Below are 27,323 nucleotides of genomic sequence, written 5' to 3'. Positions count from 1 at the left end.
AGCCCTACCAAGGATTCCTAGCCACATTGTACCCACTGAGAGCTGGTTTCCCAAAATCTGTTCAGAGGATCAAAACTAGTGTTCAGGGAAAATTGAACTCTGTCAGAAGAGTCATTCTGAGGATGTATGCGTACACCACAATGAGAAGGATTTATTAGTCATACAGGAATTCTTCTCCACCTCCATAAACATCGCCACTTCTAGGGCAACTGGTATTGGTCAAACCAGTCTCTCCTCCTGTGTAACCCAACTGTATTTCATACAGTTGTGTATTTACTTGGGATAATTGTTCCACATATTTGATAACTGAAAACTTGTAATGTGTAATATAGCATAACTTTAGTTGGAGTATTTATACCAAAACAACAGAATTTGAACTTTTTTATCTTATCACATAACAGCTGGAAGAAAAAGATAAAAGAATAAGTATAAATAGGAATTCAAGCACTGGCTGAAATTTGTGTCAGCAGAGTAACAAGACGCCCTGATATGGGCAACCTTGGGAACCTATCCCCTCTCCTTCTCTGGCCTATATTTTCCATGTTAGCCCTACCCTTTGGCTTTTCTTTCACCTGGAACAACTACCACCCTACCATTCCAATTCCCTGACCTTCACACAAGCTTCCCAGCACTTGGATGTGTCTGTATTATGGGCTCTCACACTGATCCCATATCCCGTTCCTAAGTCCTAGTTGGTCTCTCTCACCTTTACCATCTCCAATCTTTGAATGTGTGACTATAATCACCCTCCTGCAAATGTCTGCTTATTCCTCCATCTCTCCTACTAGACCATGGATTCTGGGAGGGAAGGAATCATGTGTATCCCCACTATGTCCTTGGCACATAGTAGGTGCTCCATAGATGGAGTTGAATAAAATGAGTGAATTAATAAATTAACCTCCAAACTCAGTGCCAACTCTACTCACATGGCTTTACACTTGCACTTTGGATAACTTTACACATCTCCAGGCTTCATCACAATTCTACTTCCCAGTTTTTCATTGCTCCAATGTCCTTACTGGTTCATTTAATTTCACTTTTGCTCTTTTGTATGTAAATAAGTCAAATGCCTTGTGGGATGAACAGGGCACCAAGAGACACCAAACAAACAAAAAAAATGAAAAATGATAATTTTTAGTTTTGCATGTCTAGCCCTGAACTCTCTTCTGAATTCCATACCCACAGTTCTATTTTGTGAATCATTTTTTAAATAAATTTACTTATTTATTATTATTATTATTTTTGGCTGCATTGGGTCTTCGTTGTCACACAAGGGCTTTTCTCTAGTTGGGGCAAGCGGGGCTACTCGTCTTTGCAGTGCGCGGGCTTCTCATCGCAGTGGCCTCTTTTGTTGTGGAGCATGGGCTCTAGGCGCACGGGCTCAGTAGTTGTGGCTCTGGGGCTCTAGAGCACAGGCTCAGTAATTGTGACGCACAGGCTTAGTTGCTCCGCGGCATGTGGGATCTTCCTGGACCAGGGCTCGAACCTATGTCCCCTGCATTGGCATGCAGATTCTTAACCACTGTGCCACCAGGGACGTCCCTGTGAATCATTTGTGTGTCTCATCTCTGGTTTTCTGTTTTATCTCACAAATAATCCCCAAGCCTTTAACAGTTCTTCAGGGGACCTGTTTTATGACCATCAAAGCACATAAACACCATGGCCATTATCATTCCCCTGCTCAGCGTTGTGTAGTGTGAATTTCCTGTTGCCTTCCTCCTCAGGCTAACTCTGCCTGACCTGCAAAGCCCCTCAATCCTGGTTTGGGAGTAACCTATTCAACTGTGTTTCCCTCTCTCCAATATGATGCCACATATGTGCACCAGTCATCCATGGACCCTCTGCTACCTCCTGCCAGCAGTCCTGCTTTGATCCTCTCTGAAAACACAAGCCTCTCACCTTTCCAGCATTCTACTCTTCCCTCTGCCTATGAACAGACTGCCTCCAAGAGCCCGTCTTTGCCTCTTCCAGCTCACACTGACATTTTCTGATTCTGAACTCCCACGTTTCTTAGAGTTAGTTCCACATATCTGGTGTTTAATTCTTCTCTGGTTGCTTTATGTTCATCAGACACAAACTATTACCTGTTATTTTTATTTCTGAAAAACTTCTGTAAGCTCCTGATAGAGATAAGGCCATAGTCATCTTCCGTAACTTTCCCAATGACAATGAAGAACCTATTCCAGTAACAGACACATCATAGTTATTCAAGAAGTACTTGGTGGTAATTGCAGTATTTCTCGAGACTTTGTCTCTTTCAGAGGCTGTCTCCACCATGCTACCATTTCTACAGTGCTTGAAAAAAATGCCAAGCTTTGTCCACCAAACTTACTAAAGATCTTTTTTTTTTTAATTGGATCACCATGATACTAGTTTTTTCTCTTTGAATTTCTCCTCTCACTCTTTTCTGTGGTGTCTCTTAGAAATAATTCCTTCCTAGAGACACTCTTTTCTCCTTTCCAGCCTCTCACAGTCATGGCCCTTTCTTGCCTTCCCAGCCAATTGTCCTCTCTGGCATCGGTTCCTTTGTCCCTATTCACAGATTACAGGTTTATTTTTCTACTGCTTCCTCATGTCAAAATCCAGGATAGCTCTATCACCTCTATGACTTGTCTAATGCCTCCACGTCATGCTTGTGTCTGACCTAGAACCAAAAACAACCTTTCGTTTTTCTCTTAATGAGCTGCTTTAGATATGAAAAGCTAAAAATTTAGTTAAAAGGCTGAATGTCATTAAACAGGTCTTAGAGCAAGGCTTAGTTCCAGCTTCTTTAGAGTCTTTGATAGGATCAAAATCAAATATATCAGATCTGGAAACTGTGTGATTTCCTGCCTGTGGATGCTCAGATTGACTTAATTTTGATGGAATTTACAGCATGTAATCTACAGAGTACTTCACCAATGAGAGTTATTTAAGAATTAGTGATAACTTGGTTTATTCAGTTAAAAAGCCCCGTGTCAGCTAGAATAGCTTCCTGCACACTCTGGTTCAGCAGATGGGTTCAAATATTGATTTTGGATTATAGAACCTCTCCACATTGGTTGAGGTTGGTGCTAGAAGATGCTGAAACTTTTTAGTTATTCTCTGTAGAACTCACAGAATCATAGATCACAGTTATGGCTGTAGGTTCCCAAATAGACTTTAGATATTAACACACCTTGCTAAGGATTTGAAACTGAACTTGGAGTTGTTTTTGTTTAAGTGTTTGAATGGTCTAGCTAAGAGCCACTGAGGAAGGTGACCAGGCATGGCACCCTGCAGCACCTATGGAAAATGCATCCTCATTCAGTACGGTGACTTGAATAGATTAACTGTGAGGTAGCTCCATAGGTAGGGTAAGGAAAGAAACTATTTATTATATGGTTGCATTGCCATTTAACTTAATTCTCACAGAAACCTTGACAGGCATTTATTTAAACCTTTATTTTTACACATAAGGAAACTAAGGCACAGAGGTTAAGTGACTGGATTATACCCTTTTTCCTGTTCTACTGTAGTAACTTTTCAGGACCACCAAAGATTCCCCAGTAGAGCAACAAGCAGTCTTACAAACCAAGAGGATGCAAACTGCTCTTAAAGCTCCCCCAAATCTCTGATTTCTCACACAAAAATATCCTAATTCCTAAATCATTACTCATTATTTGAGTAATGACTGCATTCCTGTTTGGATTGCAGTGATTGGAATTGCTGGGTTAAATGAGAACTCTATTTTTAACTTTTTGAGGAACTGTTTTAAAATTCTTACCAGCAGTACATTAGGGTCCTGATTCTTTCATTCTTGCCAACATTTGTTTTCACCTGACTTTTTGATCATAACCATGCTAATGTGTGTACAATGCTATCTCATTGTGGTTTTGATTTGTATTTCCCTGATAGCTAATTATGTTGAGCAACTTTTCCTTTATGACTATTGGCCGTTTACCTATTTTCTTGGAGAAATACCTATTCAGAACCTTTGCCCATTTTAAACTGGGTATTTGTCTTTTTGTTATTGAGTTGTAAGAGTTCTTTGTATACTCTAGATTCAAGACAGCCTATTCAGATACATGATTTGTAAATATTTTCTCCCATTTGCCGATCTGCATTTTTACTTTTTTAGTGGGATACTTTGACACACAAAGTTTTTAATTTTGATGAAGTCCAATATCTACTTTTTCTTTGATAGTTTGTGCCTTTGGTGCCATATCTAAGAACACATTACCAAATCCCAAGTCATGAAGACTTACTTCTGTGTTTGCTTCTAAGAATTGTAGTTTTAAGTTTTACTTTTATTTTTATCTATTTTGAGTTATTTTTTGTATATGGCATAAGGTTAGAGTCCAAATCCATTCTTTGGTATGTGGATATTCAGTTATTCCAGAACTATTTGTTAAAAAGACTGTTCTTTCCTCATTTAAGGGCCTTGGCACCCTGTTGAAAATCAGTTGATCATAGATATATGGTTTTTTTTCTGGACTTTCATTGATCTATATGTCTATACTTATGTCAGTGCCACATTGTGTTGAATACTATTGCTTTGTAGTAAATTTTGAAATTGGAAAATATGAGAACATATTTTCTGAACAGAACAGAATTTTCTGTTCTTTCTGAAAAAGAACAACTGTGTTCTTCTTTTTCAAAATTGTTTTACTTCTGGGCCCCTTGAGTTCCCATATGATTTTTAAGATCAGCTTGTCAATTTCTACAAAGAAGCCAGGTGAGAGTGAACTGAATCTCCAGATCAATTTGAGGTGTATTTTCATCTTAACAATATTAAGTCTTCTGATCTGTAAACATGTGATTTTTTCCATCTTTTTTTTAATTCTTTACTTTCAACAATGTTTTATAGCTTTTATAGCTTTCAAAGTATAAGTTTTGCTGTAATTTTGTTAAATTTAATCCTAAATATTTTATTCTTTTTGATGCAAATGCAAATGGGATTTTCTTTATTTCTTTTTCTAATTGTTCATTGGAAGTGTATAGAAATATAATTGATTTTTTTTTTTTTTTTTTTTGTGGTACGTGGGCCTCTCACTGTTGTGGCCTCTCCCGTTGCGGAGCACAGACTCCAGACGCGCAGGCCCAGCAGCCATGGCTCACGGGCCCAGCCGCTCCGCGGCATGTGGGATCTTCCCGGACCGGGGCACGAACCCGTGTCCCCTGCATCGGCAGGCGGACTCTCAACCACTGCGCCACCAGGGAAGCCCAATATAATTGATTTTTGTATATTGGTCTTATATACTGTATCCTACAACCTTGCTGAAATTGCTTATTAGTTCTAATAGTTTTTTTAATGGAATCCTTAGGATTTTCTATATACAGTCCCTTTTATTTTATAATGTTACCTTAAATAAGTAGAAAGTAGAAATGTCTTGACATAAAACCCTTGAAGCATGTGACAGTCATTTGCTTTAAGGTTTTGATATCAATTTCTGGAATTCTAAATCAGAAGAGCTTCTTTGGAAATACAGTGGCCATTTAATTCAGCTGTGAAAAGTAAAAAAAAAAAACTAGGCTGATTCTCCCGTGTTGACCTGCAGCCATACTGAGCCTGTCAAACCAAATAACACACTCAATCTCATATATTTTGAAGACTCAGACATCCAGAAATGTTTTAGAACCTCTTTCTCACTCTAATTAAAATCTTACTGCTCTGTCATTGGGAAAGAATGAGATCCGACATCCTGCAAACCATAAAAATATGTTTAAATTTTAGTGGGATTTCCTGTGTCTTTAAACCTTTCAAATGACATATATAAGATCTTGTGTAATAACACATTGACAAATATGTGGATTCCCTTTCCCATGAATATGATCTGATTTAGAGAATGTTAACTGACTATCACAGCTGACTGATGACAATTCTCTAAAATTAATTAGAGGTTAAAATTTTCAAAAGTGTCTATGCTTTAAGCCACATTATGCGTCTACTTCAGCCTAAAACAAGTGAGAAATTTGAAAGGTGCTGACCTGGCTTTCCAGTCTCATTACCCCTCAAATGAGAAACATTGCCAGCCTAACACTAGAATTGGATGAAGTTACCTTGGCAGCCCCAGAAGTTTTCTTGTCACTGTTAACAGAAGGTTTGTTTCTGTACAGGTTAAAGGATCAGATCTTAGGGGGAATTGACATGCTTTTGAATTACCTACAAATATTGGCTGTCAAGAGATTATATAGTAGTGTAGGTTAGCTGTTAACCAACCATGTACAGCTGATGGATTTTGTGATCCCGGATAATGAGTATTAGTCTTTATTGCTTTGATCTTGTATATATAGACATGGGCAAAAAAGAGAAAGATAGAGAGAAAAGAGAAAAAGAAGCTTCCTTTGAAAAAAAATAAAAGTCCAAAACTTTAAACCTAGTAATAATTATGTTGAATTGTCTTTATCACCATAATACTTGCCATATATTCTAAGTGGTTTTATCCTATGGGCATTTCATGTGACTGTTTCCAGTTCACACATCATATCTACTTTTGCACACATTTATTACTCATATACCATTTTGACCCACATTGCAATGAAATGTAGTAACAATCACAAATCTTGAACTTCCTTACAGTGAACAAAAAATCAGGAAGTTCTGTTCTCAAATGGGCAAAGGGACTCATGATTAGTTTATAAGAATTGATTTTCAGACCAGATAGTTCAGGATAGAAAGATAATGAGCACAAATAAACAGAATAAATATAAACATTGATCACACTACCCAGAAAATAGAGGCATCTAGATAATTGTGGTGATATATCAGCTTTGACTACCACAGGCAGCGGCCCATCAGCTGCAGTCCAGGAAAGAATTGAATAATTATCTGTGATCTGCTGATGCCAATTCCCCGTTTCACCTTGGTGATCTCAGGGAATTTTCAGTGGAAGAAAAATATCCTATCTTAGCTTTGCTCTGGACCCAGGCTCTTGCATAATTTTTCTGAGCTACTCCTGAGTGTAAAGTCTAGCTTTTGAACAGTGTAGGTCATCTTAATGTTTTGATTTGTTTTCATCATTGCTTGCCATTTTAGTATGTGTCATTTTAAAGTCTGCTAAGAAATAGCTTTTCCATTTAGCAATCAGAAGTGTGGAAAAATAACATGCATGGTCCACTTTCCAGGGAGTGTTTTAGCAGTTACTTGTCAAATTTAAGTATTTTTTTCTTAATATTTCTGATTATGTTAATTCCTATGATTAAGACGAATTTAGTTTGTAGAATGTCACCACATATTAAAGTCTCATCAGCAATGTCTTCCAGTTTCTTCTAGGACATCCCTGGAAAGTTGGAATAACAGGAATAATTCAAAGCCAGATCATTTAACTTGAAATTTTGGAAAATTAGAGGTTATATATGTTTTCCATATGAACATGCAAATTATCCTGTGTGTGAAATCCTCTGTTCTGCATTATAGTCTATGTGTGTACTAATGCAAATATATGTGTATACATGTCAGTAAATTCTTACTTACAACAACTTAACTTGGCATTTTACCTTAAGTCATGCATTGTTTTGTGTATAAAGGATACTTTGTGTATTTCTTTCCTGACATTTTATTTGCTTTCCTTAATCAGCGAAAAAGTGATAGATAATTTTTATTATTTAATTATATTATATCATAGATAATTATTTATTATCTATAATAATCTATGAGAGATACAATTATCTCATAGATAGATAACATTTAGAAACATGTTTCAAATCTGTATTCTTGTTACAAATTTGATAATAAATGTCCTATAGATGTAACTGTTTTGATGAGGCAACTTCTGGAACTGAATAGTAGACTCCTTTTTAACTTATAAAAGTGATGCTTGTCTTCCAGGAAGGCATATATCCAGTAAAGCTAAAATACATTCAATTGTTCAGTCACAGTATTCAAGAGTAGAGCTAGAACACGGCCTTGTCCGACGCTAATAATAGGTGTTTTCTCTCTCAAGGAAGGCTTTGATCTCTCTTCTCACTCTTAAGGTGATACTGTGATAAAATTCAGAAGGAACTTTTATTACTTACATCAGAGGCCAAAAGGTGCCTTTAAGATACCCTCGGGGTAGGAACTTATACAACCTGACCAATGAAGTCCTGTTGGAGAGAGAGAAGCTAAGCAAATGCACTGAGTTGCTTTGCTTGATTTCCCATGTTTGCTTTCTCTTTCTCTGTTCCTTTGGTTCCTGGTTTGGCTTTGCCTCTGGACTTTAGATTTTATCTCTTGGTATTTCCTCATATGATCATTCATTTTTGGACCAAGCCTAGGCTTACATTCCTGTTACTGGGCCAGACTTAATTTCTGTCTAATGCCATTAATGCTATGAATGACTGATATTAGAGTTTAGAACATATAATTTGACCTATAAATAATTCCTGACTATAGATTTTAAAACTGAGAGTAGATCAATAAAATCTTTGAAAATCTTAACATCTTGACTGCTCTTCTCAGTGTAAAAGTGGACAGTGTTTAGCCTAAAACCTGCATTTTTCTATGGGATATGGGATTGAAAGACTTGCGCCTACAGTTAGTGACTAAGGAGAAAGACTGCTACTTTTTTCTGCTCTACCTTGCTTGACTTTTTGCAAGAGCTTCTTTTTAAGAAATGAGACACTTCTGTGTTCAGCTTAAATATGGTCTTGGACACTTTATCAGGGTCCCTGCTCTGCGCCAGATTCCTTTGCTCCCTTGCAGTCTCTGATACACCCTTGGGAGGCAATGGACTTCATATGCCCTTTGCTTTGTTTTTTGGCTCCTGCTTTGATTCTGTCTGATTACCTGGTCTACGCAGTCTGCTTCTATTTCGAGCAGGTTAACACATAGGCTACCAGAAACTTAATACTAAGTTATCTTTGTTATGGCTCAATTGAGATTCCTTTTCCTGATTGAAACATACATGTCTCTAGAGCAGTGTTTTCCAAACTATTCCATGAAACAGATCCATGGACTGTTAATTAGTCTTCTATGAGAAAAGGAGATTACTCTGGTCAAATGGCTTAAAAATCCTAAGTTCTTTGTGGGGACTCCCAAATAAATACTATAATATTAACTACTCTGAGAAGCCTTACAGAAACGAAGACCTGTCAGATGACTTGTATTTGTTTCCTAAATGCCAATGTCCACGACACCTCTTTTCTTTGGAATACCTACTCATGTCTCAAGGATCACCAGAAAACTGTTGAAGACATTTTTGGAAATTATATTCTTAGAACTTGGACCATAAGTTAATAACCTTTCCAATCCACATCTTCAACAATAAGCTTTTAACAGGTTAATTCTGATTTAAACAGCAGATCTCCTTACATTTGTATTATGTTAGATAAAAAATATATAATGTCAAAGGATTATCTATTTAAAACCAGGCAACTAATGAATCAAAAAGTACTTGACAAGAAGTTATTTTAGTTTTGTCAATAAAATGTAAAAATAGATGTCTTAGAAATCAAGGACACAGTAATATGAATTAGTTCAGTTATTGCTATCTGTATATTACCTATTAATTCACTTTTTTTTTTTCTTTCTGGTTTTGGTTTTAGTATGAAACTGATGCCAGGATATTCTGGCATATTTGAGAAAAGTAGAAGATGTCTGGCTTTAATAATTTGTGGTTGAAACATAGGAAGGACAAAGTTTAGATATTCAACTTATTCCTTTCGGTAGAGATTGAGTGTCAATTCTAAAAGCTTTAAGACTCAGTAAGAGAATTCCATAGTGTGGATGCTTCACTATATCATTAGATTTTTGAAGTGGACAAGGTAATGTTTATGTTAAACAGTTATGATTTAGGAAGGCTTAGACTTTTTTTTTTGGAACAGAGTTAAAGTAAATGTTTTTCTTTTCCTTTTCTCATTATTTTGAAATGAAACAACAATTATGACATATGTGATGACAGGCCACACATTATCTTTAGAGATGAATTGGTTTGATTCTCACCTTAGGGTAAACTCAATTAATGCCAGTTAAATCTTCCTTTTTCATCTGAGTTACATGAAACCCAATGGTGATATCTCTTTCAATAAGCTCTTAAAATTTTATTTGCAATGTTTGATAAAATTTTACATATAAATGAAAAGGAAAATAGGTGGCTTTGGGATAACAGAATTTAGTTAAATAAGTAAAATCATTATTTTTTGGAGATTGGATAGATGGAAATTGTATCCTCCAAACAAGTGAATTAAATCACTGTTTTGATATAAAGTCAGATTTAACAAGAGTTTTTATATGAAAAGTTCGATAAGTAGTTCTTTATTGATTTAATAATAAGGGTACTCTCTTTTTAACCTACCAGCACCTACTAAAGCCTTTCTTTCCTTTAATACCCCAAACATGTTTGCTATTTAAAATAGGGAAAGCAGTTACTCAGAAAATCATGCCGTCATTTCTCTTCATTGGCCCTTTGGTATGGCTGTGTTTGGAGAAGTTGATTTCTTCCATCATGTGGACTAAAATTGCTGTTTGGAGAAGCAGAGTTTTATTCAGTTAATTATATTTCTCTGTCCTGCTCTGGTGGCTGATCACTCTTGTTACTGAAAAGGAACAGTACTCTTGCCTCATTGTAGAAGTACCTCACAATGCAGAAAATGAAGGCAACAAAACTGATATTCCAGCTGTAATAACAAATCCAAGTGTTCCACCTTGGAAGGAAGTGTGCTGGCCTGCTGCCCTCTTTCACACTTACATTCCTTTCAGACCAAATGCAAGTGTAATGCTGAGGTGAACGGGGCTGCTGAGGCTGCTTGGGGTGATGCAGTCTCTCTTGTCTGCCTTTCCCCAGGTTGCTTTGAGCCAAATCCATAGGTGAGTGAATCGCCTGTCCCAGACAGCAGCTACCCAAAGGTCTGCAGCAGAGTTAGTGCTCTTTAATGTGCTGCTTGGGAAGGATGGAAGAAAAAGGACCCCTTGTTTCTGAACAAGAACTTGAAATGCCATTCATTTAACAAATTATTAAGTACATATTATGCAACTGGTCCTGTGACCCTTAAGCTTTTCAAACTTAGCGGGAAGGGAGACATTCTAGGAATGGGGAGGGGGGAATCTTTGTTCTTATAGTATATTTTTGGATGTGAGATTACTGTCCTTTGCCAGCCTAGATAATTAAGGACAAAAACCCATTCTCACCTCTACCTTGCTTTTTTCAGTCAGGTAAAAGTCATTTTTCTTTCTCTTCTTCAAATAGCTCTTATTGGGATTTGGCCTAGTTTCGTTGGTAGCATTTTTAGATTTGCAGTGAGAAGAGCTGATATGGGTGATTTGGCCTTTTTCCCCTGACTGATTTTTCTTGTGTTATAAAGCTAGGACACACGCACAGAGAGAAATGGCTCTACTCATTTTAAACAATCCCTTGTTACATATGGATTTAGTTAGGTGAAGATCCAAATCATGAGAGCTCTGCATCCCAGCTGTCTAATGTCTCATAGAATCAGAGTGGCCTCAGTGAGACAGAAACAGGACCCACAGCTGCTGTAATAATGGCCTATCAGTATGTTAGCTTCCTCTCTACCTCATTTTATACTCCTCCCCTTGCCTGCTATATTTGCTTAGGTATTCTCTAATTCTGTCTCCTTTAGCCACTTATGTGCTCATGTGTGAAAAGCATCATTTAATTCACATTGCATTTATTTCAGCAAGTTAATATGTTAGTTACCCAAGTAAAATTCCAATTTAATAAACTCTCTGGCATTTCCAGAATACTTTATTGTGACATGTTAAGTGATAATGAACATACTAATTGGGTCTAATTGAGCCTGGTGATGAACAAAGTAAATGTTCTGCCTTTCTTTGTTCATCAATAAGCAATGTAAGAGTCTCTGCAACCTAGTTAGAGCCCCTGCTAGCACATACAGTAACTTTGTGAGAACCGCAAAGGGCGCTCCTTCTGGGCAGACAGATTGCAAAAGGTATCCACCCTGGGCAGAGCAAGCAGAAAAAGCGTGCCGCTTCCTCCAGGGAGGCTTTGGTACCTTTGGCTGGTTGAATGGGGTACTTACTGGCCCCCATACACTCTCAGCCCTGCCCAAGTGCAGGCCATGACCTGCATAACTATCAAGGCAGCCTTGTGCCTAGGACAGGAAGGCAGGAAACAGCATTCCATTCTGCCTCTTTCCCGTCCCCCTCTTCAGACCCTGGAGGTCTTCTTGTTTTGTTGTTTGCTTTGATGGGAGTTAATCCATTTTGATGGTAGAGATAGATGAGAGAGTCAGAGAATTACTATTTGATTTTAGGGTAGACAAAGAAAAATAACCTCAGTGACATTTCAATGCAACTTTCTCTTTCCAACATGCAAGGTTAATAAGTACATCACAACCTTTTTCATTCAAGAGAAAACCCGTTTCCTGGCTGGTAAACCGAAGAATAATTTGGAAAAGATTGTTCATTTTAAAGAACTGATTGTAACTTTATTATCAAATGACTGCTTCTACGGCCTATGGGAATATATGTATATAAAATGAAACTTTTCTGGCATGTGTTCTCTTTTTTTATTGTGTTATTTCTTATCATACACTAATAATAACAAAATGCGGTAACATTGAGTTTTCTGCTTTAAAGTATAGAAGCTGCTACCTTGCCATGAAAAAAAGAATTACGTGCTTTTCCCCATCTCCCATAAACAGAAATGGACTGAATAGTAAAATTTAGACCCTTTTTCCTCTTCTGATTGCAGGTGATGTGTTCCACATCACTGCTCCCAATAAATTCACCTTTGAGGAAGCTGGAGAAGGGTGTGAAAACCAAGATGCCCGCCTGGCGACAGTGGGGGAGCTCCAAGCGGCGTGGAGGAGCGGCTTCGACCAGTGTGATTACGGGTGGCTGTCGGATGCCAGCGTTCGCCACCCTGTGACTGTGGCCAGGGCCCAGTGTGGAGGTGGTTTACTTGGGGTGAGAACCCTGTATCGTTTTGAGAACCAGACAGGCTTCCCTCTCCCTGATAGCAGATTTGATGCCTACTGCTTTAAACGTAAGTGTTTGGTACCTTTTTAAACATTACAGATTTTTAAAAAAATACTTCGAAGCCATGCAATTGATGTTCAACTAGCCATTGGAATGATTCCATGTCTTGCAGTGTGTGCACGGAATGGAAACAGTTCAGTGACTTTCAAAACCAAGGAAATGCAACAGCAGTGATACAGTTAAAACAAGAAGTTTGACAAATGGTGTTTTTAGAGAGGATGAGGAAATGTCAGGTGAAGGCCTTAATGTGATGCATTGCACTTAGAACCATAGAACATGTTTCCGCATACTTATTTTACATTAATTGCAGTCCTTCAATGCAATTAGATTGTTGATGCTATAATGCTGGGACCAACTGTGGCTGAATTGAATCCTTGAATTCTGTTTATTTCATCTTTGTTTGCTGTCACCCTTTCTTTTAAATGGCGGAGGATTTAAATTTCAGTAATTGCAGGTGAGTACTTGGAGCTGACGTGGATAATACCTAAAAATGAACCATGCTATAAATAAAAATCTTATTTTATCTCATTTTATTTCAAATAATGGAAATGTGTGCCTTCTAATGCTTAATTCTCTAGTATCACATTGAAGTACAGTATATGTTTTTTGTAAGCTCTAACATAAATAGGCTATCTTCAGTCAGGTTTACTACTTAAAATGGATTTTAAGTAACATTTCTCAACATTCATGATATAATTATTTTAATTCTTCAGATGTCCTTAAATTATTTTAGCACTAGTAGTCATATGCTATAGTGCTTGTAGAATGCTTAATTAAACAAGCAAGTAATCCAGAGTCTCATTGTGATATTTAGTAGGATCTATATTGTGCCAGCAAAACAAATATCTCCTAGACTTTTTGGTGACCTTGAGTATATTCAAGATAGAGCCACGTTATATTGAAATACAGTGAGAACTTTTTTTTTTTTTTTTTTGCGGTATGCGGGCCTCTCACTGTTGTGGCATCTCCCGCCGCGGAGCACAGGCTCCGGATGCGCAGGCTCAGCGGCCATGGCCCACGAGCCCAGCCGCTCCGCGGCATGTGGGATCTTCCCGGACCAGGGCACGAACCCGTGTCCCCTGCATCGGCAGGCGGACTCTCAACCACTGTGCCACCAGGGAAGCCCCAGTGAGAACTTTTTACTAAGTTTCCAATACATATTGTTATAGCGATACGTACAGTCATCCCTTGGTATCCATGGGAGATTGGTTCCAGGAGCTTGGGAATACCAAAATCTGCAGATGCTCAAGTCACTTATATAAAGTAATAATTGCATATAACCTACACACACCCTCCTGTATACTTTAAATCATCTCTAGATTACTTATAATACCTATATTATGTAATAGTATATAATACCAACTATGTAAATAGTTGCTGGCACACAACAATTTCAAGTCTTGCTTTTTGGAACTTTCTGGAGTTTTTGGAACTTTTTATTTTTTTTAATCAGAAGTTGGTTGAATCCTCGGATGTGGAACCCATGGATATGGAGGGTCAACTGTAACTGAAATGAGTAGAAAATACACTAGCTTATTTTGTAATTGGTTTCTGAAGTGAAATATACAGACATTCTTCATCAACCAAAAAGACACAGAACTGGTATGTCTGAGTAGTCAGGAGAATAGATGTTAGTGCAACAGAAAGGTATGATTTTACATACTGCTATTTCCCAGCTAAGATACTTCTGTTTGGATCTCTCTGTAAACTCAACTTTCTGAGTGTTAAAGCCACGTGTTGTGTATCAGTGTGACACAAGCTGGCCATGAGAAGCCATTGAAAATATTAGTTTTTGTTCCTAGGCCCTGAAACTACAGAAAAAGTCTTAATCATTTTTAGGAAAACAAACAAACATCAACAATAATAACAAAACCTTATCCCTAGAAGTAGAAAGAAGTAGAAAGATATCATTCCTTTAAGCCATATACCCATAGTGGGTTATGGGTATATTTTCAAGTAGTTCAAGCTTTAAAATCAATTTTACACTAAGTGACTGATGTGATTAAGGAAGAAAATCAAATCTGTGTGTGTGTGTTGGAGAGGGGATGGGGACAGGTGGGTTAGAGAGGTTAAATTAAGGAAGGAGTTGAATTATCCAGCATGACTACCTTGTTTGATTTTATTTTCTTGTGCTTTATAAACCTGGCACTAGAAAACTTTTAAACATTTTTGTTCTCCTTGAGAACAAATTTAAACCAAAGCCTGTCTGTAGCCACAAAGAATTCATCCTGATGTGTTTTAAATTATTTATTTAAATAAGGAATTCACATGAATGTGCAAAATAACAATGTAGTTAGATTCAAATAAAATAACCACCTACTAAAAATCTATATAAAATATGAATAAAATTTGAAAGCTTAGGTCCATTTTTTTCTCCCTAATTCATTTGAATCTATATAACTTAGAAATATATAACTGGCAAATATAATGGATTCAAATTTTCATTTTTCTCCCCACCTAAGCTAAAGGCTAGATTCTTATTTAGTTCTTCTGTAAGACTCTATCATACTCAAAATTTATTCAGCCTATAAAAGTTCAAGAAAGTTTAGTCATACATAAAAGCCTTCCTTAAATCACACACAATGCCAACAGCCTCCCTAAATTTCTAATTCATTTTTCAAAGATTCTTTTAAAATATACATTTTTTTTACTTTGAAAAATATTCTCAAAATGACTTGCCTGCTGTCCAGTTTCCCACATAGTTGAGTAGTGACTAAATTTATGGAGTTAAAGTTGGTAAGAGTTATGGCCTTAAGGACAATTCCAAAAGTGATTTCAGAGATGTACAGCTGGCTGGTTAGGTAGAAGAATTTAGAAATATAACGATATTTTTCTTGTTTGCTTTTACCAAATGTAGAAAGTATTTTTAAGGCCACTTCATGGTGAATAAACAATACCAGATCTCATTTTGCTATAATTCCCTTTTCCTTCTAAAATCACTGAATAGAACATTAACAATGTCTGATGATAAATATAATTAGAACCTGTTCTTGTCAAATAGATTTGAAAAACAAGTAAATTAATGTCCTTGTGAAATAAAGTTTTCCTGCACATTTCCCCTTGATGGTTAAATTGTGCACTTTTCATTTTTCTTTGACCTCAGAGTTAAGCAAGTTCTATGAAATAGAGTTATGCAGGGCTTTGAAGGATCATCCATACTACCCAAATTTAAGTGAATCAAAACTATTGAAGACTCATAATAACCTCTCACTTAATATTATTAAAGATCTCCAGGAGAGGGAGATAGGGAATATTTCCTAGAAAACCCATTCCAATATCCTATTACTATCACTCTCAGTTTTTCCAATTATCTAAATCCTTTGCATTAGAATTTGAGTTCATCTTTCCTTCTTAAGTTGGAGACCAAAATCTAAATTACAGCATTTCTACTATTGAAAACAACTGTTCGGTTGTCCCTCAGTGTCTCCCTCAGTTGAAATAATTTCTTTATTCTGAAATTTTAATTTCGAGGCCTCTAATCACCTATGCCATCTTGCTTTGAACCCTCATTGTTTTTCACATCCCTCTGTTGGATTAAACTTGGAGCTAGAGATAGTGGTCTAGAGAAGGCTAAATAAGTACCCACCACTTCCTATGCTATCTTTCTTATATATTTGTTCACTTCTACAATTGACCTGCCCTTCTAACCAATGGTCAGTATATTATATTTTTTGTGCCCTAGATCATAATCTGACCATAGGTGTCAAAACTTATCCTTCCCAAACTGGTATTTTTTAAATGTCTCTGTTTCTTGAATTTGAATTGTTTAGCATTCAATCACTCGTAAAACTTTAAAAATTAGTTTGAATTCTAATCTATCTCATTGTTCCAAACTTTACTCTTTCTGCAACCACGAACCCAGAATCAACTTATTGAATATCCAGTGATTTCCCTATAATGTAGGCAGTATGGGTATAAGTTAAATCGACCATCATGCTGCTGATAGGGTTTTTATCTTTTATTAGGAAAATCTGCCTCATGTCTCACAACAGAAGCACTGGAGAAGATAGTCCATAGGATATAAAATACCATAAAGTACAGTGATGTGAAACATCTGTGTGGCAGACAGCTGCAAATGTTGGAAGGGAGCTTTTGTGGGAAAAGAATCCTGCTGCTTTCTGTTGGCTTCCTCAATAATGAAGTTGAAGGGACACTGGTAGTTTTCCAGGGCAAAAATTTCTCCATGTGATCCTCCTTCTGGAGAGACACTTTTAGAATAATCTGGAGTTGTGCTTTCACCTTTGTAATAGTCATCATTAATACACTGGCATTTATTCTTAAGATATTTCTTTGTAAATATTTGTGTTTTTTAAAATTAGTTCCTTTGTTTTGGAATGGTTGAAGCAAATGGCTCAGATGCTCAGATATACTGAGTTGTGATGGAAATCAGCTGTTAAGTTGATGAAAAAGCAACCCAACCCCAAAAGGAAGTCTGAGGTTTTCCATTCCAAATAGTAGAATTAATCAACTTAATTATAAGCAGGCTTTTAAACAGGGCTCTCAAATTATTGAAAACCCTTGTTTTTGAAGACAAAGTCACATAGATCCTAGCTTTGTAAAGGAGATTCTCTGAGACATACTACTGTCATATTACTGTGTTCCAGGCCTAGAGGAAGGCAACACCAAACAGTTCAGTAATAAATGATAATGACAGACAGTTATGTAGTTTTTGAAATCTGAGTCCTTCACTTTTAAAATGCTATAAAAGTAATTTCATAGCACTGTGGGAAGTTGCTAATGTAGAACTTGGGTTGGAGCATAGGAAGACCTGATTCACAGGCCCTCTTTTGGCCCTATTGCAGTTATCACCTCCTTTTAAGTGAATTTCATCAGCTATGGAACTACTCAGAGGGAAAAAGCAAAATTAGCTTTTTTGTTGTTGTTAATAATAATATGATTAAATTTTCTCTAATGTGCAGTGTGCTAAGTGTTTATATTATGTTTCCATAGGAACTTTCTCTGTATGTACATTTTACTGTTTCCCCAAAGAATGCAGTTATAAAACAAACATGATATTTGGCAGTTAAATGAGGTAACAGTTATGGAATTCCAGAGGATAGAGAATTGAATGAAAAGAAAAATAGTCAACCTCACTTAGGTTCCTTAAGTTGTTCATGTCAATCAAAATAACAAAAGCTTCTTCCAGGAAATGAATGCAGAAAAAGCTTTCTTTAAAAAAAGGGGGAAAAAAGTTATTTAACATGTTTTTGAAGAGTGCGATTCTTTTTTGTTCTGTTGTTTAGTTTTGTTTTAATACAACGGGATAAAAAGTGGCAGACTGAAGAATTTTTAACTACATCATAATGAAATGGCCACCAAGTTTTTGTTATAAAATTGATGAATCTGGGCTTTAAAATGGTCTGGGAAATGACCACAGCTCATACCAGACAAAAAATGAGGAATCTGTTACAGCTCAAGTCTGATTTACAACAAAATCATATCATTTTATCATTAAATTTTTAAAATAGACTTTATTTATTAAAGCAGTTTTAGGTTCACAGTAAAATTGAGTGGAAGATGCAGAGATTTCCCATATATTCCCTGCCCGCATTCATGCACAGCCACCCCCATTATCAACATCCCCCATCAGAGTGGTACGTTTGTTACAACTGAGGAACCCACATGGACACAACATAATCACTCGAAGTCCATAGTTTACACTAGGGTTCACTTTTTGTGTTGTACGTTCTGAGTTCGGACAAATATATAATGACATGTATTTGCCATTCTAGTGTCATACAGAGCAGTTTCAGTGCCCTAATATCATTAAGTTTTGATGGAGTAGCTGGAGCTCAAAAGTATCCAGTTTTGTTTTCCAAGGACTCTGGTTTGGGGATTATTAAGAGTAAGCCACAAGATATTGCAGATACTACAGATATTACAACTTTTATCAGGGGAACAGACATTACCCATACAACTAGTTTTAAATCATACAGGATGTAGCAAAACAATGACTACACACTTCCTCAGATCAGTTCCTTCTGAGTCTAGTGGCAATCAGTTTTTGATTTTTGAAAATCTGAATTTTAAAAAAAAGAATAACAAAATCTTTATGTGCTAAGCTGCTGCATTTTCTTTATGTTGAGATGGAATCTTATCTACAACACTGTCACTTTTATACACAACTTAAATTTCTTTAAACAGGCCAGGCCATTCTCTGTAAATCTGGAGGCATTATAATGTAGCATTTTATGATGACATGTTACTTTTTATTGCCTGAGCCCATTCTTTCTGATGCTCAGGGTTGTTTCCAGTGATTTGTAATTACAGAGCTAAAATATATCATGTGGGTACTTTACTTCCTGTTCTATGTTTGCATTTCCTGCTAAAAGTAAGGCTGGAACCAAGACCCTTAAGAGTTACAAACATAATGGGTAGAACATAGAACAAGATGTAGAACTACAACAAATGCCAAGCAGCCTCGGCCAGAGGCATTTTATTATTTATTATAAACAAGGCTACTCTGCAGACTTGAAAGGAATATGAAGACAAATGTCCAACACCAGGGATCAAGTGAATAGTGGTGTTAATATCCTGTTTTTATGAAAGCCTCCACATTATGGACAATGTAATCATTGATATGTAACTCGTGTTCATTTGATGTGGCTTTTTTGTTGTTTTGCAGTCTGAGGCACTCCCTCTCCCAAGAGACATTATGTAGCTAGAGACAGAAGCCTCCAGAATAGTAGCACTAAGTTCTCCTACTAGACTTCAAGTTGGTGCTGTAGTTTCTGATAAATAACGTACCTACTCTTTCCAAACTCTGCATTTACTTATTTATTTATGTTTAACTTCTCCTTATCTTAAAACTACATAGTATTCACTTCCCTTAGCCAAGAACAGTCATTCATACCTATGGGTAAAAGCAGTGTTAACCCTTTCAATATAAAACAAGTGATCATTTGTGATGATTAAATGTTCAATTGTCTGTCTTCGGATTAATTTAAGTATAGTTTTTAGACTCCTCTCCATCAGAAAACACTTTGGGGTCACCCCAAAGTACACAACAGCACTTAACAAACACACTGGACGTACAACTTTTTATTAGTGACTTGTCTAATCAACTCTTTGAAATTATTTTCTAGCTAAACAGAATATATCAGAGGCTACAACCATCGAACTGAATATGCTTGCAGAAACTGCCTCACCCACTTTATCGGAAGAACTACAAATGGGACCTGACAGAACTACACCAATCGTCCCTTTAATCACCGAATTACCTGTCATTACAACAAAGTTCCCTCCTGTGGGAAATATAGCCAATTTTGAACAGAAAGCCACAGTTCAACCTCTAACTATCACACACAGAATAGCCATGGAATCACCCGCGCCTGATGGGAGTACTAAGAAGCCTTGGGATATGGACTATTACTCACCTTCTGCTTCAGGACCTCTTGGAAAGCCAGACATATCTGAAATTAAGGAGGAAGTGCCCCAAAGTACAACTGTCATCTTCCATCATGCTACTGATTCGTGGGATGGTGTCAAGGAAGATATACAAATACGAGAATCAGTTACACAAATTGAACAAATAGAAGTGGGTCCCTTGGTAACATCAATGGAAATCTCAAAGCACATTCCTTCCAAGGAATTCACTGTACCTGAAATGCCATTTGTATCTACAACAATGACCCCGGAATCCAAAACTAAAAAGAAAGCAGTAAGCACAGTCTCTGAATCAGTGACCACAAGCCACTATGGGTTCACCTTGGGAGAAGATGATGGTGAAGACAGAACATCTACAGTTAGATCTGGTCAGAGTACCTCGGTCTTTAGCCAAATACCTGAGGTCATTACAGTATCAAAGACTTCAGAAGACACCACCCGCCCTCAACTAGAGGAGGTGGAATCAGTCTCAGCATCGACGATTTTTTCACCTGTAACTATGCCCGACAGTGATGGGTCATCCATGGACCACTGGGAAGAGAAACAAACTAATGGTAGGATAACTGAAGATTTTCTTGACCAGTATATGTCCACCACACCTTTCCCATCACAGCATCATACTGAAGTAGAATTGTTTCCTTATTCTGGTGACAAAAGACTAGTTGAAGGAACATCCACAGTTATTTATCCCTCTCCACAAACAGGAAGAGAAAGAACAGAAACACTAAGACCAGAGATGAGAACAGTTACTTATACAGATGATGAAATACAGGAAAAGATCACCGAAGATTCATTTATAGGAAAAACAGAGGAAGAAGGCTTCTCTGGAATGAAGCTCCCTACAGCTTCTTCAGAGCAAATTAATCATACAGAGTATTCAGTGGGAATGACCAAATCTTTTGATTCCCCAGCCCTGACAACAACAAAGCTAAGTGTGGCACCGGCAGAGGCAACAGATGTGGAGAAAGACTTTACGACAACTCCAAATGGATTAGAAACAGATGGTTATCAAGATACCACAAAGTATGATGAGGGTATTACAACAGTGCATTTGACCCAAAGCACTTTAAATGTGGAGGTGGTTACTGTATCAAAATGGTCATTGGATGAAGATAATACAGCATCAAAGCCTTTAGGGTCCACAGAACATGCAAGCTCTCCAAGATTGCCGCCTGCCTTACTCACCACTATGGGAGTGAGTGGAAAGGATAAAGAAATCCCAGGTTTTACTGAAGATGGAAGAGGTGAATTCGCTCGTATCCCAGATAGTACTCAAAAGCCATTAGAGGAGTTTACTGAGGAAGACACAACAGACCATAAAAAATTCACAGTCAGATTTCGGCCAACTACATCAATTGGTGTCACAGAAAAGTCAACTTTGAGAGGTTCTATGACTGAAGAAAGAGTTTCTCCTATCACAAGCACAGAAGGCCGAGTTGTTCATGCAACCATAGAGGGAAGTGCTTTGGATGAAGGAGAAGATATGGATGTCTCTAAGCCTGTATCTACTGTCCCCCAATTTACACACACTTCAGATGTGGAAGGATCGGCATTTTTAAATTATAGTAGCACCCAGGAGCCTACTACTTATGTAGACACTTCCCATACCATTCCTCTTTCTGTAATTCCCAAGGCAGAATGGGGAGTGTTGGTACCTTCCATTCCATCAGAAGGTGAAGTTCTAGGTGAACCCTCTCAAGACATACATGTCATTGATCAGACTCACTTTGAAGCTACTATTTATCCTGAAACTATAAGAACAACAACAGAAATTACACAGGAAACAACTCAGGAAGAGTTTCCATGGAAAGAAGAGACTCCAGAGAAACCAGTTCCTCCCAGTTCTACAGCTGACACAGCCAAGGAGACAACCTCACCCTTGGATGAACAAGAGAGTGATGGGTCAGCATATACAGTCTTTGAAGACAGATTGGTGATAGGTTCTGAGGGAGTCCCAGTTTTAGAAACAACTCCAACTGGAAAAATTGAGCAGAGTATGTCTTATCCACCTGGTGCTGTCACTGAGCCCAAAGCAAAAACAGATGGAGTGGTAACACTAATACCAAGCATGAAGCCAAAGGTATCTTTAAGCCCAGGGCCTGAACAAAAATATGAAACAGAAGGTACCAGTCCAAGAGCATTTGTATCACCTTTTAGCACCAGTGTTACCCAGCTTATAGAAGAAACCACTACTGAGAAAAGAGAGAAAACATCCCTAGATTATACAGATTTAGGCTCAGGATTATTCGAAAAGCCCAAGGCCACAGAACTCCCAGAAGTTTCAACAATTAAAGCCACGGTTCCAAGTGATATCACTACTGCTTTCAGTTCAGTAGACAGACTTCACACATCTTCAGCATCCACTGAGAAGCCGCCTCTCATTGACAGAGAACCTGATGAAGAAACAACCAGTGACATGGTAATCATTGGAGAATCAACATCTCGTGTTCCTCCCACTACCCTTGAGGATATTGTAGCCAAGGAAACAGAAACAGATATTGATAGAGAATATTTCACAACTTCAAGTACTCCTTCCGCCACACAACCAACAAGACCACACACTGTGGAAGGCAAAGAAGCCTTCAGACCACAGGCACTTTCCACTCCAGAACCCTCAGCAGGGACAAAATTCCACCCTGACATAAATGTTTATATTATAGAGGTCAGAGAAAACAAGACAGGTAAGTCTTTGCTTTCTAGACATACCAGTCAAGGCAACCAGCATTTTATCTTGAAAATTACTTTTGGAAAAAAAATATCAACATGCCAAATGCTGCCAGTAGAAGATAACTGGAGTGTGAAAAAATTCTGTTTTAGCTTCATGTATTTGTACAAGAATTGGAAGAATATGTTAAACAATTTGGAAGAATGTTAGATATTATTTTATTTTAAAAGTCATAAGAAGCCCTGCTTTGTCATCTAATATAACCAAATCATCACTGTTACATCACTTCAGAACATGCAGAACAAAATGTTTTAATTTCAGTGTCTTTCCATGTGTTACTACTCAAGTGTAGTACTAGACTGTGTTAACATTCCATTGGTCTTTAACTATTAACCTTCAGTACTTACACTGTGGACAGCTAAAACCGTATTGCATATGCCTAGGGCTGATAAAAAGACATCTAAAGGTTTGTTTGGGGTTTTCTTTTGCAGGTTTATTATACAACTTTTGGGGTGGGTAATGTGGGTCTGTAGTTTAAATGTTATTTTAAAGAAAGTTCAACATATTTTCAAGCTGTTTTCCTTGGGGTTTTTTTGTTTGTTTGTTTTTGTGGTACGCGGACCTCTCACTGTTGTGGCCTCTCCCGTTGCGGAGCACAGGCTCCGGACGCGCAGGCTCAGCGGCCATGGCTCACGGGCCCAGCCGCTCCGCGGCATGTGGGATCTTCCCGGACCGGGGCACGAACCCATGTCCCTTGCATTGGCAGGCAGACTCTCAACCACTGCGCCACCAGGGAAGCCCCTGTCCTTGTGTATTTTAATGAGGCTTTACATATTTATAACAAATACAGTCTAGCTCAGTTCTAGGAAATGCTGTCATCTATTGTGTCAAATATAATTTCATAAAGTGGATATGTCAGCATTACCTCTGTTCCCTAAAAACCAGGCTGTAGTTTTATTTATTTTATAATTTAGTTATTTTATCTCTAGGAATATTCACAGTGCCTTCTATTCTGTTCAAATATTTTATATATCTCTCTGGCAAAGTTCTTAAAAGCTGTTTCTTTACATTGATTAATACTTGCAATTTTTATCATCAAACATAACTTATTCCTTCCTAAAGGTCAGTTAACTGTATCTTCTAAATTCGGTAAGCTGAATTGCGAATACATAGTGTATGCAATTCAATAGATCTATTCAGGTTTGTTTGTCTTTTTTTAATTTAGAAGTTAAGATCATTGATTTTAGTTAAGTTGCTGTGTTTTAGTTTTAATATGTGGATTAAAGGAATAAATACTCATTTTTCCTTGACCTGGCTCGGAGAAGTCAGGCTAGAAGAATGATCTTGAGCAGGTTTTCTCTCTTAATGTTGGGCTATACCCCTCAAGGTGTCATTTTTCTTAAGAGGGATGCTACCCTCATTAGCCCGCTCAGGGGTGCACCTGTTGGGAACACAGGTGGCTCTAATGTCAAGTCAGCTGGCTCCCAGTGCTGTTAGATGGTAACTTGGCTTCTATCACCCAGAACTTTCTCAGTGTAAAAGTTCATGTGGGGCAGTGAACAGTAGAGAAGAGAATACACTCCCAGAATATTGACGTTAATCTCCACTTCCCAATACCATTGAACGAGGCCAGGATTGGAGCATTATTTTCCTGCTAATAATGTTGTTTCTTGGAAACCATAACATATTTCTTCTCTCTTACATTCCTCTTCCGCCTCTTGGAGCTGGAGTTGGAGAGAGAAGGAGAGCTGCCAAGTAGTGGGAATGAGGATTCCGGTTAGCAGGGTTGGAAAAGTGACAAGAAGATATTACTGTGAAGAAGAAAGAATTGAAGAGAAGCATAGGGATTACTATGAACGCTTAATTTGAGAATTAAAAAGAAATACTTGAATGACTAACTATACAGAAGTTTTTCCCAATTTAGATTACTCTCTTCTTAGTATAGATACTACATTGAATCAAATGATATAGAAAACAGTAAAAAAAAAAATGTTCTGCAGTTAAAAACTCTTCTAAATGGGAAACTGTGCGTTCAGGTGAGGGTGATCAAATTACAAAATGGAAAAAGTGAAAGTCAATCTCCGTGGAAGAATTGGCAGTCATCAGGGAAAAACAAAATCTAAGTTTATAAATGCTTACTTGAAATGGAATGGAGGATCTGAGTAACCTAACTCAGAAACCATTTATACAAAGCATGTATTTTTATCTGAATTGTCAGCTTAATTCAGCTGGGTCTGGGAAAAACAACTAGGTGTTTCCTCCTCTTTCTTCCACTTTTAAAACATGTGACCATGATTTCCCTTCAAACTAATTTTCGTTCAGCATTTATAACAATGGGTCAGAAAACTCTGTGGAAAGGGAATACTTGGTTATCTCCTTCAGCATGGGGTTCCAGTGAGTGGTGCGGGGTCTGGGGGTGAGGATAGGACATGTCTCTATCTAGTTCCCTGCCTCCATCTCTCTCTCTTTCCCACCACCCCAGCCCCCTCATCTATCTGGCTTTTTCGGGTGCTTTATACATGCCATTCTCCTTAAGAATAAAAACACTGTATTGTCTTGATAAGACAATGAGGTTGACTCAGATCCAACTGCTTTACTTATACTCATTTGTTTCCTATGTGAAATTTAATTTTTCAAGGATTTTTCATTTTGACAAGGGCAAACCCTAAAGCAGATGTTAAATTAATGAGTTTTAGGGCAGGTGTACATTAATAAGGAAAAATACATATGTGCCTGGAAAACCAACCTTTTTATGTATTAAGGCCCATTTTTCCAAACTGGAAAATCCTTGGTACATGTACAAATTTATATAGATCTTTTCATAAACATAAAATTGAACTCTACACATACTGTATATTCAAGTAAGCAAAAATACCACGCATGCTACAGTAAACCAAGGCATTCATAATTTTTTTTGCTGCACTCAGCAAGTCATATAAATCTTGATTTTCTAGAAAAAAGTTTTACTATTATGAAACAAAACATGCTATGCAGGACATGTTTATGTTATATTTGTTCCAGTGGATCTTAATAGCAACTTAGGGTGCTATTGCTAGAGGGCAACTGTAGTTAGCAGTTAAACAAAATCTGAAGGAACTTTTCAGCTCATAAAAGTTTTATGAGCTGAAAAATGCTATAGGGTGGGTTTAACAGTGGTTCAGGGGATACTGAAAATATGACTCCTGTCTATTTCAGGAGTAATTTGCACACCTGCATTTGAAAAATTATTGAAAGGTTTTCTTTGTGAACATGTATGAAGTCTATAGAGTTTAAAGGCATAGGAAGAGTTTTATCAATTCTGGACTTCTTTTCCTTTTTTTTAAAGAATGTTCCTCGAAATCATCTGAAATGTCACAAGTTAGTGTAACAGGATTCTGAATGTTTTTAAAAACTGATATACTGTACTTTTAAGTGTACAGATATTAAATTTAACATTATTATGCAAATGTTCATGGTTATAACCTTAAAATAGGTGGCTTATTAGTTTTTTTAAACAAGTTTTAAACAAGTGTATACTACATACTATTTGTCAAGCCTGCTTGTTATTATTTTCTTGCCAGGTGTTCCTTTTTGCTAGTTTTATAATTTATATCTATCCAAATCTAAGTGTAAGACAGGTACTAAGCCAATATTAAACTAAAATGATATATATATATTAAATATTGATAAAATTATTAACGAAATGGCATTAAAGATTAATGAGATTTTGAGAAGAATAATTTTGGCCTCTAAATTAGAGTTCATTTTGCTTGTTTCCTTATTGAGAATTATGGTACTTTATTGCTGACATCATTCAGAAATAATTCCCATATGATTAATCCCATCTGCATTTTTGTTTGTACATTCGAGAAATGTATATAGAGATAAAGATTTATTTTCTGAATATGATGCTGTTGAGGAGAGGGTAAAGAATAAGGGACATTAGTTCTGAGAACAGGGGATATCTGGGTAAATGCCAATATTTATATCATTGATTGTACGGTCATCATTTATTAAAAGGTAATATTAGCCCAAGATAGCCTCATATAATTTTTTTAAATAACATTTTTCATTTTTATAGAATTTATTATGTAGGAGAATTATTTTCAGAGTTTTAATTATAGGATCAGATTCCTTTCTTCAAATAAAATGTTATTCAGGGCCTCTATATTTTGAGTAGATAAAAAGAGTGGCTGTTCTGGTTAGTGTTTGAGGGGGGTATCAGGAGGCCCACTTTCTTGGGACCTCTCCCTCACCCCCAGTGACAGTTTCTAAAGTAACATGTACCTCAGAACACAGCTAGAAAGAGAATGAAAATATGTAGGTAATTCCAAATAAGCAGCAACATTTAATTCCTGAATGAATTGATTTTTTTAAGTAAAAACATTTTCTAAA

General features: G+C 37.1%; 1 protein-coding gene across 4 annotated transcripts in view; it reads left to right on the top strand.

The window, feature by feature from the left end:
• VCAN (versican) overlaps positions 1-27,323 on the top strand; it is a gene marked incomplete at both ends in the record, with an annotated part of 100,893 nt that overhangs the window by 17,895 nt on the left and 55,675 nt on the right. For 2 of the 4 annotated variants that reach the window (XM_079701988.1, XM_079701986.1), the window contains 2 exons: positions 12,612-12,905; positions 19,984-22,965. In XM_079701988.1, the coding sequence (XP_079558114.1) occupies positions 12,612-12,905; positions 19,984-22,965 (3,276 nt within the window). The remainder of the gene's footprint in view (positions 1-12,611; positions 12,906-19,983; positions 22,966-27,323) is intronic. The other 2 variants (XM_079701989.1, XM_079701987.1) reach the window with 1 other exon arrangement.

Source organism: Hyperoodon ampullatus, assembly GCF_949752795.1.
Source record: "Hyperoodon ampullatus genome assembly, chromosome: 4".
Lineage (NCBI taxonomy): Eukaryota > Metazoa > Chordata > Mammalia > Artiodactyla > Ziphiidae > Hyperoodon > Hyperoodon ampullatus.
This window is presented reverse-complemented; position numbering and strand designations above follow the sequence as displayed.